Here is a 15,000-nt window from a genome sequence, read left to right as displayed (position 1 = left end):
CTACAGATTCACAGTATGGGAGCGTGCATGTGTGCGTGTAATGTCTGTGTGCGTGTGTGTGTGTGTGTTTCGTAGTTAAATTAAATCCAGGCCAAAGAAGGTTTCGCAAATGGCATTTGTTCACACATGTTTGTGTGCGTGTGCTCGTCCTGTACACATGTGTGTCTGCGTGCATGCATGGGGCCCATTTTCACACGGATTCCTGGCTGTCAGAATCTACAGTAGATATGTATGTACAGTGCATGAGTGTTGTGTGTGCGTGTGACGGTGTGTGCGTTGCTCCAGCTGCGTGCCATGTGTTGTGGTGTGTGTGTGTGTGTGTGTGGGGGGTGAAAGTGGAGATGAGTATGGGTGGGTGGCGGATGGGTGGGTGTACACGGAAGGACGCAGCAGACACATGAAAACCAACAAAGAATGATACTACCACATCCACAAGTACCCCTGTAGAGACAGAGAGAGAGACAGACAGACAGACAGACAGACAGACAGACAGACAGACAGACAGACAGACAGACAGACAGACAGACAGACAGACAGAGAGGAGTACCACCCAATCTCACTGGACCTGTTGGACCTGTCATTCTTTTGTATTGGACCCTTTGTAGATACACTGTCATTCCTTGGCGTTCTCTATCCTATCCTGCACTCACTGACCTCTGCCATGAGAGAACAGAGTAGTACAGGGATGAGGTCTTGATGTAGGCCAAGCCGGAGCTTACTTCTGCCATGGTTTCCCACCACAGATTCCCAATGGAAGTTTTTGGATCAGGGTTTTTGGGTGAATTAACCACATGAAATCTAGCATCCCTATCCCGGGAAGATTAGCGGTCACCAATGTGTGGGGTAACAGGGATTCATCTAATGTTTATTAGATGGATAAACAATAAACAATTCTGGGCATGCCATAATAGGGGAACATTCGGTCGAAAATAACACATCTGCAAGCTCGCACTGCATTGCGAATCGTTGTGAGAAAATTAGGGAGCGAAGGATAGACCCCTGGGGGACCTCGGTCATTGAAGTATATAGGGTTTAAGTGGTTAAAGGGATATTTCACTTTCAAATAAAATAAACATTAAAAAAATATATTTTAAAAAAATGAAAGAAGTTATGGCAAAATCACGGCCCCCTCACACATTAGTAGGACACTCTAATGCGTGAGGGGGCCGTGATTTTTCCATTACTTTTTTCATTTATTTTTAATATATTTTTTAAATGTTTATTTTATTTGAAAGTGGAGTATCCCTTTAAGCTCTGTAGACAAACAAAGGTTTATGATGACGCTCAACAAGAAAGTTTCTTCGATCTTGGAACCACATTAATATAACCACATAGTGCATAACGGCTTAACATTTCGAGAGGAGATAGTAACGGCAAATTTTGATATTTTGAACCTAAATCCCATAGTTCTGATGTGAGATGTGAGAAACAATATCCTCTATGTTATGTGTATTTCTTTCCCTTAAATGTGTAAGTGTACAACCAATGAAGTTGAATGCGTGGTTTAGCGCAGTCGGGGTTACGAAACGTACACCGCAAAGAACTCACTTCCTGGTTTCAAAGGCTATAAACTGCAGATATCAAGTCAGTGTGGAAGTTTTCTCTCGTCTCTCTATCATCCCATTGCCCCACCCATTGTCTTCCTGCTCTCTCTCTCTCTCTCTTTTTCTCCTTTCCTCTGCTTCACCTTTCTCCCGTTTTTTCCCTCCATTTAGCGTTCCCTTTTTCCTTTTCATCTATCTCTCCTTATCCACTTTGTGTTCTCTCTCTCTCTCTCTCTCTCTCTCTCTCTCTCTCTCTCTCTCTCTCTCTCTCTCTCTCTCTGTGTTGTTATGCTGTCTCTCAAGGCGCCAGCAGTGTTCAGCAGGGCGTACTGTGCACTATGTTTAGGAGCTCTTTACATCCCAACCTCCCTGTGTCTCTGCCTGACTGTGGAATGAGTTAGTGGTGACCACAAATGACTTCCTCATTATGACACTCACTTCATAACAACACTGAAGAAGAAGAAGGAGGAGAAGAAGAAGAAGAAGAAGGGAAGAGAAGGAAGTTAATGTGAACAGTTTAACTTGTGTGTGCACAGTAAAATGGACCGTTCTGGGCCTGTTTTTTCACTTTCAGAGTTAAATTAGCATTCCAACCAAGCCATTCAGTCTATCAACTGCCCAACTGAGCAACCAACCAAACAGCCAGCCGGCTGACCCATCAGTCAATCAACAAACCACACGCAGCCAGCTGACGAATCAATCAATCAATCAATCAATCAATCAATCAATCAATCAATCAATCAATCAATCAATCAATCAATCAATCAATCAATCAACCAACCAACCAACCAACCAACCTAAGAACCAGCCAGCCAATCAGCAAGCCACCCTCAGAACCAATTAGCCAATCAGCAAACCAGCCCACAACCAACCAACACACCTGTGAGTCGGGCAGGTGCAGCACGGTGTGGAACCTCTCGGTGTGGTGGTGTCGGGACTCCTCCTCGTACACCATGTCCCTGTCATTCTGGGACAGGGACAGGAACCTCCGGATGGTGCACAGGTTCTCCCACAGGGTGCGGTTGTCAGGGCTGGGGCTCTCCTTCCACCTTAACAACTCACACAGCCAACCCTGGAACACCAAGAGAGAGAGAGAGAGATGAAGGAAGAGAAAGTTGGAGACAGAGAGAGTGAGAGACAGATCGAGGCAGGAATGATAGGTAGTGGCCCCTGAACAGGTAGTGGCCCCTGAACAGGTAGTGGCCCCTGAACCGGCAGTGTCATTACCCACGATGCAGCCAGAGCAATGTATAGCCGACCTAAGTTTAGGTTAAGACATTCTTCACTTGAAGATTTACACCCATTAAAATTGACCAGGTTTCAGGGTCAGTCAATAGTGTTAAATAGAAATCTGGGATGTTTATTGTCATGAATTAGATCAGACCAATACTCTTGTATTCTTAATGAACTTATTGTAAGAGGCCAGTAAGACCTTCAACTGTTGGTAGTGAACCTGAAGCCCTGTGTTCCTCCACCTACGTTTAACACATCACATAGAATTCTTGTGTGTGTTTGTGGACACGCTTGGTCTGGGTGGAGGCCGGGGCCGTCATGTTTAAAAAGTTCCGTACGGTTCAGGAAAGTAGTAAAAGTGTCCACATACAGTAGGGCCTGTCTCTGTTCCTACAGTGACCTTTAAGCCAGATGTGTAGTTGTCGTAGGCGGCTGAACTTCATGTCACCACAACGAGGAGCAGGCAGTGGGCTTGCCAGTTTTGGAGTAAGCTGTCTACGGGGCTGACGAGGCTCTGTCTAAAGCACTGGTTATCAACCTGTAGGCCAGGGCCCACTGATGGACCATGAGCCTATCGGCTACCGTGTTAAGTGGTCAGATGGGTGGGCCGCGAAAGTTTTTGACATTTTCAAGTGGGCCCTGATCCCGAAAAGGTTGAAAACCACCGGTCTAAAGCCTGTACTATTTTATTGTACGATGGTGTCGCATGCCGAAAATAGCCTACAGTATAAGCTTACAACGTGTTGTGAACTTGTAGATATGCTCTTTTCGATGTGCAACACCATCATATGACGGAGCATAAATTAGGCATAAGAGAGAGTTGGTGACCCGCTCGCCTTTCCATGTTACTTTTCCCCCCCTTTTTTTATTAATGGACCCTTCTCATAGACGTGTCATAGTAGCAGGATAAACACAGCTGCAGCCATTAAAATTAATAGTTTGTTTTAGGTATGACACGACTGTTGAAAAATATTAGCAATTCTTTATGGTCCTTTTTATATAACCAATCAAGTTGACTGACTGTTTTACAGCCTGTGTGTGGGGGGGCTGTTAAGTTTTATAGTCCATTGACACATACACATCTAGAATCTGACCGCTACTCCCGTACGACAACCTTGTGTTGTCGACCACAGCAGTGCTGCGGTTACTGTAGCAGTTGGGGCACCTCTTGCTCAAGGGCAATTTGGCTGTAGGACGACTGGAGGGAATGGCGCTTCCCTGCATGTGCGTCTGCGTGTGTGCGTGTACTGTATGTGTGTGTGTGTGTGTGTGTGTGTGTGTGTGTGTGTGTGCATGTGTGCGTGCGTGCACACGCATGTGTATCAGTGTCTGTCAGCAGAGCCGGAGGAAGGGTTGAAAGAGGGGAGGAGGAAAGATTTGATTATCTCCGCTAGGCTGACCCAGGCGCAGCTAGACTCTGCCACCAGCTGTTGTTTGTGAACCAGCTCCTACACAGCGGCACCCTGGTGCTAATCTGATCAACCCCCGCCGTCTTCTCTCCCTCCCTTCTTGTTTCTCTCGGTCTCTCTCTCTCTTTCTTTCTCTCTGCAGACTATCCTTTCACTCTCTGTCCTATCTTTTTCGTAAACCAGTTAAACCCTATATGCTTTGTTGACCAGTAGGCCACCTCTTGCCTCCCCTCTACACCAAATCTTGTCACCGAAAATAGCCGATCTACAGTACAAGCGTGTGATGTGTGTCGACGGGTTTTGAGTTAGTTGATCATCTATTTTCAGCAGAATGTTCGCCCCAGAATAGGTACCTAGGGTTCATGTGGTTAACCTGTTTTATTTAAGTAGCAGAGTCTAGCTACTTTCAATTTCTCTCTATACACTCATTGCTTGCATCCGTTTGTATGTTTGTATCGCTCGTGGTCACTCCCTCGCTGTCTCTCTTTAGTTTTCGTCAGTCGCTCTATCTTATTCATCCTCCTCTCCGTCAGTCTTTTTCAGACCGTACATCGCTTTATCTCTTCACTCTCTCCATTCTTCCTGTGTCAATCCTTTCCTCTCACACAGTCTTCTCTCAATCTTTCTCATCCACTCTCTGTATCTCCTTCTCTCCCTCCACAGCTAGCAGATGGGGTCAGTGAGCCGTGTCCCCTGTGTGAGTGCCATGAGAGATGTGAGACTTAGCCCAGTCTGTCGACGCACACACATGCGCACGCACGCGAGCACGCACATATACACAGCAGTGCAGTGTGTGTGTATGTGCGCGCACATGTGCACATGCACACACACACACACACACACACACACACACACACACACACACACACACACACACACACACACACACACACACACACACACACACACACACACACACACACACACATACACACACACACTGTGAAATAAATCAACGTCAATAAATCAATAAATCAATGTTTGTCTATCCATCTTCTGGGAACCGATCCTTAGTTTGAGAAACAATGATGTTGATTTGAGAATCCCCCATTTGCCATTACTTGATTTTTCGCTTTTCACTATTTCTCTTTTATATTAACAGTTTATTGACCAATGGGCTCGATGCAGGGGCTCGCTCGTGGAGGTAGTTTGTGACGTAAACCTCATGGGGTTTATCCCATCAATAAAACAGTGTGAAACTCACCAGTAGGGTAGTAGTTAGTGTGTTTTGTGCAGACTGACCTGGCTCTTGTTGGCAGCCACCTTGGCAAACAGTGCCTGGGACACCTTGGCTCGCTTCATCTCCTGCTGGATCTCCTCATAGATTCCAGAGCTGATGTTTACCAAGTTCTCCAGCTTCAACGGCATGTCTGCACTGACCAGAATGGGCTTCGGCTGCAGGGGACAGGAGAGACACAGGAGAGGACATAAGTATTAAAACATTACAACCTCTGCTGTCAGACTGGCGCTGACGGGTGGAAACCTTGTGTCTAAATCTGTTACTTTTCCTAAAATGGAAAAAAGAACCTGTGTTTCAATGGATCCAATGTAGTTATTATTTAGTCACAAGCTCTTTTTAATACAATGAAATGTATTAAAAGTAGCCGGGTGGGCAGACGGACCATGACCACGTCACTCTGACACAGTCATAAGAATAAACAAACCCGATATGCCCATATATAGGCATATATGGAGATCCGGTTGTCCAGAGCCACAGTTCCGACTGCAATGCCCATATATGGTCATGCGGATATGCAGTAGTAGTTCGGTTATGTGGTTGTCCGGAATTGCCGATCCGACCAATATGTCCATATATAGCCATTAGATATCCAGCTGTCCAGAACGGCCGATCCAACCGATATGCCCATATATGGGCATGCCAATATATGAGCATATACTGATGACATCAGGGATCTCCATATATGGGCATAGAAAGGAAAAGGACTGACAGAATGAGATCTCAATATATGGCATAAAAGGGACAGACGGGTACTCTGACAATGTCCGCGACACTATGACTCAGACATCAGACGGATCGGCGGTGCGACGTACAGTAGGTGTGAGGTGTAGAAGCCCGAACTCTAGTATTTCAAAATTTGGCAACATTTTTCAAACATGTGTGTGTGTGTGTGGGTCATTCTCTCTCATAGAAAAGTATGACAATTGCACAGTATGATGTGGCTTAGTGCTGCAGTAGTGTGTACGGATGTATGTGTGACACCGTTGCAGCTGCTGAAATGCAGATTTCATCACACGTGACGTCACCCCAGGTCAATGTTAGGAATGCATGGAAAAACTTTGTGTTATGTGTGACGTCGGACCAGAGCTCTGGTCACCCTACATAAGGTGTTGATGAGTCATTACATAGAACACTATTGTTGAGAGTGGGAGAGGATGTTGAGAGACAGAAGAGAGAGATAAACGTATGTTGTGCTGGACATTGACGAAAGTGGAGGGTGGACCAGATGGAGGCTATCTGAAGCAGTCTGCAGTGGCAGTCGGCCACAAGGTGTACTCCTTGGGCGGGTACTACATGTACAACAACAGGGTTCTGAATGATGTGCATGTCTTCAACACAGTGTCTTTACGCTGAATGAAGTTGAAGTTTCCCCCATTGACAATTGAGGGAACAGAATGTTCCCTTGAGGTTCACTCCAAGCGCCGGTACCACAGAGCTGTACTGATAGAAAATATCATCTAGAGGGGCACGGTGGCGCAGTCGGTAGCGCTGTCGCCTCACAGCTAGAAGGTCCTGGGTTCAATTCCCGCAGGGGACGCTGTGGGCGCTGGGGGCGTGTTATCTCCTCCGCGTCATCAGTGCCCATACCCAAGGTGGGGTTGGCGAAAGGGCCTTTCTGTGTGGAGTTTGCAGGTTCTCCCTGTGCTCCCTAGGGTAGATACCCTCACAAAAACATGCAGTAATCCTGGTCACTATACTGCCTCCCCCTGGCCAGCCGGGGCGCCTGATGGAGGGGAAAGGAACTGGTTGGAATAACGTGTTCCTTCCACGCGCTACGTCCAACCAGGGAAACTCTCCCCTGTCAGGTGACAAGAAGCTCAGTTGGCTCTCATGCATTGAAGGAGGCATGAGCTTGGCCCTGGCCTCCCTAGGTTGGCAGAGGGAAGTTAGTGCCCAGGATTACATAGACAATTGGCACTGGGTGTAAAAAATAGGGTTACAAAATCGTGGGATAAAAAATATATATATAAAAAAATATATATATCATCTACATCTGGGGCAGTGCTACATGTAAGTCTGCAGTATACAAACATGTTTACTACTTCAACATATTTTATGCATTTGATGTCGACACCCACAGATGGTGCAAGCCAAAGGTTTCTGGGACTGTTCCAAAGGTGAGGTATCTGCACTCAGCCTGTGTCTTGGGGAAGGTCATGTATATTCACGGAGGATGGTTCCACATTATGGGATACTATAATGACATCTACAAGTTGGACACCACCACAATGGTCTAGTCTTTCATTAATACCAGAGGCACTCAAGCACCTGCTTCATCATTCATGTCACTCTGCCACCATCATCTGGACAAAGATGTTTGTGTTTGGGGTCTGGGGGGACCAGCGTTACCACCACAAGAGCATCAGAGTGTTTGACACAGAGACCCACTGCTGGCTGAGCACACCTTCTGCCCAGCCTCGTCCAAAGGAACGCTGGGTCCATTCAGCCTTTGCCTACAATGGAGAGCTGTACATATTTGGTGGCTACAGCATTAGTCTACGCCAAAGATTCAATGATCTTTGGAAATTGAATCCAGAGACCTTCTCCTGGAAGAAAGTTACTCCCAAGGGTGAATGCCCATATTTGTTGTCTAGTATGTGCTGTTGCATGGGGGGAGATCGTATCATCTTCTTTAAAGACGAGCTGTACATATTAGACATTAGTCCTAGTCTGAAGATCAGAACAGAACAGCGAAAAGTCTATCTACAGTAAGAAAGGACACATTGTTCACTCTGTCGCTACAACATGGAACGGTGGCTTCTCAAAAATCCACTCAAAGATGTGGAACAACAAGATCACTCATGACACCCCAAAAATATTGTCAACCTCGAACACAAGAAGTTTTTACAACCTGCCATGTTATGAAATGGATCAGCCCCAATGTGAACCGTGCTCTGAGATTCTGGCACATGAAAGCTTAAAGCCGGTGAAAACGAAGACTGAAGTATTTCCAAACCAAACATCCCGATCACAGTGATAAACCAACACGTTTTTTCAACTTAAAGAGTAACTGCGGGGCCAACGTGGGTGGCCTAGCTATTCAAACTAGGGGAAGAGGTGCTTATTATTGTTTTGGATGCACGTTCCCCCTCACAGACCTCCTGATCTTTACTGACATTTATCAAAAACAAACACAGATCGTGAGGAAGATCTTTGTGTTGCCGTGACGATTAACACCTGCTGTGTTCTACAACGCATGCCCAACCAAGAAAATGTACATATTACAGCCATAATTAATATAGCTGCTTTTGGTATTTTATTTACTATTATTATGAGTATTGTAGCAGTATGTATGCGTGCATGGTCGTGTTTGTGCATGTATGCTGTTGTCGTGAAAGGGGGGGGGGTTGGGTCACGATACTTGGCTGATATGTTGTATGGCTCGCCAGACAAAAACGTATAGATAAATGAACACTCAGGATGTTGTGGTGTACCTGCATGAGTCTCTGTGGGCTGGGAATGCAGGGGACGAGGTTGTTGGAGTGAATGAGGTTGGGGTTGGTGCTTCTCTCTCTCTCCTCCTGGTAGATGCGGTCTCTCTCGCCCTCTGGCAGGTTCAGGAAGTTCTGCATGGCCTTGAGGTTGACCAGCAGGGACTGCGAGGCAGAGCGAGGGTCCTCCTCCTTGCGCAGGATCTCTGATAGCAGGCCCTGGGGGACGGCACGTATTCGCGCATACGCATACGCACACACACACACACACACAAATTATATAATCAGTGAAATACTGATTTATTTGTTTTTTTTAGAGCTTTTTGGGTTACAGCGTGGCTCCTATCTCGAAGAATGTAATGTGTGTAGGTGTTGTGTGTGTGTGTGTGTGTGTGTGTGTGTGTGTGTGTGTGTGTGTGTGTGTGTGTGTGTGTGTGTAGCTAATCTCCCAAACCACTACATTGATCAGCACCAATGTCTTATGCACACTGCCAGTAGCCGACGGAAGTAAATCCCAAAATATTTTTCACATATTATGTATTTATATAATGTAGACATAAAAAACAAAAGTAATATTTTGCAGCTTTTGTGAATTCATGATCTCCAAAAAAAGTTAATGACTAAATAAATCCATAAATAGTCGCTGTCGGGCAGAAACCTTGAATCTCCATCTTTCACATTTTTGTGTTTTTTAATCTACAATCTACGATTTTTTATCTACGAGCTACAAGCTCACAGCACGTCACGATGCGTTGTGAGATTGTAGATCGTAATAATAATGATAATAAAAACAACGGTTTTAGGACATGAGCGTTGGGTGGAACCCAACAATAAGGAAATACAAGCCACAGGGGCCTGTGGTGTGACCTGTGTTACCTGGGTGCGGTTGAAGGCCACGCGGGCGAACACGGCCTGTGAGACGCTGGCTCTCTTCAGCTCCTCTCGGACATGATGGTAGATGTCAAAGGAAACCTCGGCGGCCGAGGGGTTGAGGCCGCCGGGCTCCATGCCACCGCCGGGGGTCTTGCAGGCTCTGGGGATGGGCGGGTGGTTGAGAAACTGATGGTGGTTGACGCCCTGCGGGGAGACCTGTCACAGTTATTACATAATCGCCTGATCGCAATTAATTGAGTTATTCACAGTTTTTTTTACAGCTGAATCGTCAGAATCGTTTCCATTCATCTGTATACATTCTTGCAAGCTCGCAACACGTCGTGATGCAACACGTTGCAAGCTTGTAGATTGTCTATTTTTGCTATTAAAAAAAAAAAAAAAAAGTATAAAATGATTAAAGATATGTGCCACAGTACAGTATTTTGATTATCGGTCATTGTCGGTAGTTTCTAGTCCTAATTAGCAATTGTGCAAATTATTTTTGCTTACGAAGCCAAAAAGTCAAACAGAAATGTCATTTGCATTGTTCAATGCCAAAAACACAATCCAATCGTTTAATCGCCATTATTTGTATGACAATTAATCGTCAACTAAAATTGTATGATGGAGACAGCCCTACCTGCGGGGGGTGCTGCTGCTGCTGCTGGTGGGCTATCAGACGGCTAACGGCTAACTGCTGGTTGATGAGGTGAGCCATGGCCAGCTGCTGGCGGACCAGCTGTGGGGACAGCAGCGCTCCGTGGCCCAGCATTGGTGGCATGGAGGAGGGAGGAGCCTGGGCGCGCAGCGGGGGGCTGGAGTGGTGCTGCCTGTGAGGGTGGGGGACGGTGTGCGGCTGGGTCGGGTTCTGGGGGTCCCCGAGACTGGAGTTGAGGGGCGGTGGATGAGGCCCCGGGCTTCCCAGGGGCCCTAGGTGGTGGTTGGGGGAGGGCAACAGAGATGGGGCCCGCTGGACGAGAGCGTTCAGGTCTGCACTCATGTCTCTTTCCACTGCAGGGATGCAGACACGCCCGAGCACACACACACACACACACACACACACACACACACACACACACACACACACACACACACACACACACACACACACACACACACACACACACACACACACACACAGGTCACAATGGGTTGCAGTAGATAAAAAATAACAGCCAACATTAGTTTTGTCACAGGTGATATGATACCTTTGATATCAGGTTTCTCTCGTCCAGACCACAACTTCTCAAGGTATTCACCTGGAACAGAGGGCATCAAAGAGGACATCATTTATTCTGTCTGTCTGTCTGTCTGTCTGTCTGTCTGTCTGTCTGTCTGTCTGTCTGTCTGTCTGTCTGTCTGTCTGTCTGTCTGTCTGTCTGTCTGTCTGTCTGTCTGTCTGTCTGTCTGTCTGTCTGTCCAACCACACATCTAGGGCCCTAATTAAACTCTGCATGGTCTAAATTGCATAGCACATTCCTTGAGGGCGTGTCCAACTCCACTTTTGCTACTTAAACGGCATATAATCTGGTCGCAAATTAAGAAGCAAAGGGGTTGTATTTAGTCTCTTAATTAATCATGGGTGTGTTTTGGGTGCAACATGAATTAAAGCAATCACAGTGTCGTCTCCCATTCCCTTTAAGAGCCAGGTGCGCGTGCACCTTGCACATTGCTATTTAACACATTGGGTGCCAGAGGTTTATTAAAATATTATACGTTGAGTGCCAGCATTTCTTCCATCCACTTGCGTTATACATTTCGTGCTGTGAGAAGCCCCGACGAGGAAGTGCATGTAAACAAAGCGTGCGTGCGAGACGGCGGAGGGTCCCGACTAACGCCTGGAACAATAATATTTCCAACGCGACCCTCCATTGCAGCGTGATCGCCGATCGAAAACGGCTCGTTTCCACCACATTAAAAAGAAATGGAGATATTAAGCTTTTAATCAAGGAGATAACATTGAAAACGCCGACCGGAAGGATTTTTTACATGGAGCCAGATCCAGCCTCTTCTTCTCAGAAACTCCTTGGGTGATGTCAAAGTTTCGTTTTAGCGCCCCACGTGGCCCACATGTATAAAAATAGAATTGGGTCAAAAACGGTCCGGACCGTTTTCGGCACTTCTCGTTTGGACCCTCAAAAACGGTCCGGACCGTTTTTGGCATTCAATGTGTTAAATGATGGATTTGGCAAGTTGGAGGAGAAGCGAACCGTTGTCTGCTGAGGAAACGGATCTGCTTGTGCGCAAAGTAAAAGCGTGCAACCATCATCATAGCTGAGGTGAAGCAGACATGGGGGAAGATAGTGGTGAGCTGAGCATGTCCAGAACTCTCTCTCTCTCTCTCTCTTCGCCAGTCTCCTCCTGGTGCTGAAAGATGCCCCTTTTCAGCTGTTAAATTATTATTTATTAATAATTAATTATTTAAGAATAAGGATAAATAAAAGCTTGGCATTAGAGACATTGTTGGCGCTGTGCACCAGGTGTAAGATAATGTTAATGTTAGCCTTCCCTCCTCCTCCTCTAATGCATTCTTTTAGACTCTCTCCTACTGCCCTCATACCTTTCTCTCTTATTCAACCGGCTCTCCAGTGTGGACAGCGTGGCTCTCCTTCTGCTTATGGTTTTTACTGTTTGGGTTATGAGTCTGGAGTTTTGGGCTATTTGGAGCATAAAGGTTAGAGTGAGGTTTGGCACTGAAGATGAGGCTTTACCTTGCCCAGTGTGGGCTTGAGGGCAGAGCACGGCATGCCTGCGTGTGCGTGTGCGTGTGTATGTGTTTGCGCGTGCCGTGCGTGCGTGCGTGCGTGTGTGTGTGTGTGTGTGTGTGTGTGTGTGTGTGTGTGTGTGTGTGTGTGTGTGTGTGTGTGTATCTTTGAGAAACACATCCTCCCTCTCTAAACTTTGGGGTTTGGAGAGAGAGGCTGCTTTCCGTTAGGGGTATGATTGTTTAGTGGTGTCATCTCAGCGAGGCAAAGGAAAAAGCTGTTGACTAACATTGTAGATAATCTTTGAGGCTAATTTCATACTTCATCTCATGATCCTGTCGCTCGACAAAAATGACGTTGCATCGACACTTTTTCCACTTCAAAATGCATACTTTTGGGGGGCAACAGGGTTGTGCGACACAAAGCCTAAATGAAGCCTTCCAGTGCTCAAGGTTCATGGAATGTTACTCTGTGATTCCTCGGTTGGTAAAAGCCTCAGTACTTTGATATATGAGCTGACTGAAGTAGAGCTTGAGGTTTATTGAATAAGCAAGTTCTTGGGCAACACAACAATGTGCCTCAAATATTCTTATATAAACAATACGCAGGAACACAAAATGCATGTAGCTCAACGAAAGCTTAGAGTGAATATTAAGAAGATGAAGATCAGTAACTAACTAGATCTGTTAACCCTGGGCAGTTTTATGATATTGATATCAGTATTGAAATAAAAATAAATAATGTGTTGAATAAAATATATGCTGATACATTCACTGTATTTTTCTTTTCGTCTGCTCTGAGCTTGTAGTTCTGATACTTTCATAAGTATAAATCTGGCTTTTAGCTTTCAAAACTTTTAGCTTTCAAAACTGGGCCAATGAGTCAAACCAAATCTGTCTGAACAGTACTAAAGGCTGTTCACACAAAGCTTTCCAATATTTTTAGATCATAGCATGACCGATACACCACATATTATTTAACAGTAAGAAACTGGTCATTTTTGTTCATTTTCCCAAACCCACAGTTTACTTTATTCAAATGTTTATTTTGTAATGGTTTACACTGGTGAAAGATGTGAGCAGTCATCACTATTACATGGAAGTATGTCAGCTCCTCTTCATGCTGAGAAAACACTGAGACGTTTTTCATCACCATGTTGTTAAGAAACTTTAATTTAATTACCATATTTTTCTTTGTAAATTGTAATTGATTACAGTTACATTTATTTTGTAATTTAATTACATAAATATGTTACAGGCAATCAGTTACTTCCCAGCGCTGTCTTCCCAGGACGTGTTGGATTTTATATTCTTTTTCTGTATCCCAGTGTAAAGCATCAATAACAATCCACTATATTTATGTGAGCCTTGTAAAATCAACAGCTACAGACTAGTACTTAACTGCTATAGGAGAAAAAAAAGTGTATAAATAAAAGTCATAATTATACATACAGTTATGAAAGAAATCATAGAGAATAGAAGACATAAGACATGATGAAAAAAAGACAGTCTGAGTGTTAATTTAAAAGTTAAATAAATACTCAGGATTTTGCTCCGTATTAAGTGGTTATTTGAGAAGCTTTAAAAGATTTGACAGATTTGACAGAGTTCCAGAGCCTGGAGGTCCTCCTGACTGCATAGGCTCCGTTTCTTTTGAACAGCATGTTTATCTAATGTTATCATTTTGGAGGGTGTAGTCAGATTTGGGGACATGGCTTACCTTTGATGCGCTTGAACCTCTTGTACCAACGGCCAAACTCCTGGCATTTAGAGGTGGAGACATTGGCGTAGTAGGAACTGTTCACTATCGCTGCGATCATACTCTGTCAGAGAAAGAAACAGGTACAGCACATGGCAGCTGTGAATGCAAAGCAGATGAAGTTTGTGAATCTTCTTCGCGTACCAGTTACCAACATTTTGTTTTAGAAAGATATTAGGCAATAGTAAGTATGTGGGAACCAGCCATTCCTGAGCCATGTGGCCCTAGGTCATGACGCTAGTACTGTACGTCACAGGGACTTACGCCCAATCCTGATACTGAGTGCCAAGCAGGGAGGCATTGGGTTCCATTTTTATAGTCTTTGATGACTCGGCTGGGAATTGAACCCCAACCTCCCAATCTCAGGGTGGACACTCAAACCACAAGGGCAGGCCACAGAGCTTGCGGTTAGAATATTAGGCAATATTTAATAGGTATCAAATCAAAATGTTCTCCAAACTTTACCTCTGTTAAAAGTTGGTAACTGGCACTGGTACACAATTGAATATGGCACTCAGTACTGTGGGACTGCTGACATGGATATAATATGCTTTGCAGCTAATATAGTACTTTCAAAGTTGTAATTCATCATAAAGTTCTCACCTAGATAATTTAGTACCTACAGTATAAATTTAAATAAATAAAGATGGATAGCTAGACAGACGGAGGATCATAAAAGAGAAACTTGCAAAACCACAATGAAAAAGAAAAGATTTGTGCCGCCCATATAAGAGACCAGTCAAACCAGTACATGGGAAAATGTGAGGATGAATTTCAAGATGAGTCAGGCTGCACACACACCACCCA

General features: G+C 45.1%; 1 protein-coding gene across 2 annotated transcripts in view; it reads right to left on the bottom strand.

The window, feature by feature from the left end:
- LOC308080802 (DNA-binding protein SATB2-like) overlaps positions 1-15,000 on the bottom strand; it is a 38,587-nt gene that overhangs the window by 4,169 nt on the left and 19,418 nt on the right. The window contains exons 6-12 of one of the 2 annotated variants that reach the window (XM_080422807.1): positions 14,155-14,257; positions 10,939-10,989; positions 10,371-10,741; positions 9,734-9,946; positions 8,861-9,076; positions 5,429-5,581; positions 2,425-2,616 (exon numbers count right to left, since the gene is read on the bottom strand). In XM_080422807.1, coding sequence (XP_080278933.1) covers positions 2,425-2,616; positions 5,429-5,581; positions 8,861-9,076; positions 9,734-9,946; positions 10,371-10,741; positions 10,939-10,989; positions 14,155-14,257 — 1,299 coding nt within the window. The remainder of the gene's footprint in view (positions 1-2,424; positions 2,617-5,428; positions 5,582-8,860; positions 9,077-9,733; positions 9,947-10,370; positions 10,742-10,938; positions 10,990-14,154; positions 14,258-15,000) is intronic. The other variant, XM_080422808.1, reaches the window with a different exon arrangement.

Source organism: Gymnoscopelus braueri (assembly GCF_963280865.1).
Source record: "Gymnoscopelus braueri genome assembly, chromosome: 24".
Classification (NCBI taxonomy): Eukaryota; Metazoa; Chordata; class Actinopteri; order Myctophiformes; family Myctophidae; genus Gymnoscopelus; species Gymnoscopelus braueri.
Note: the sequence above shows the minus strand (reverse complement) of the source record. Positions and strands in the feature narration are given on the sequence as shown.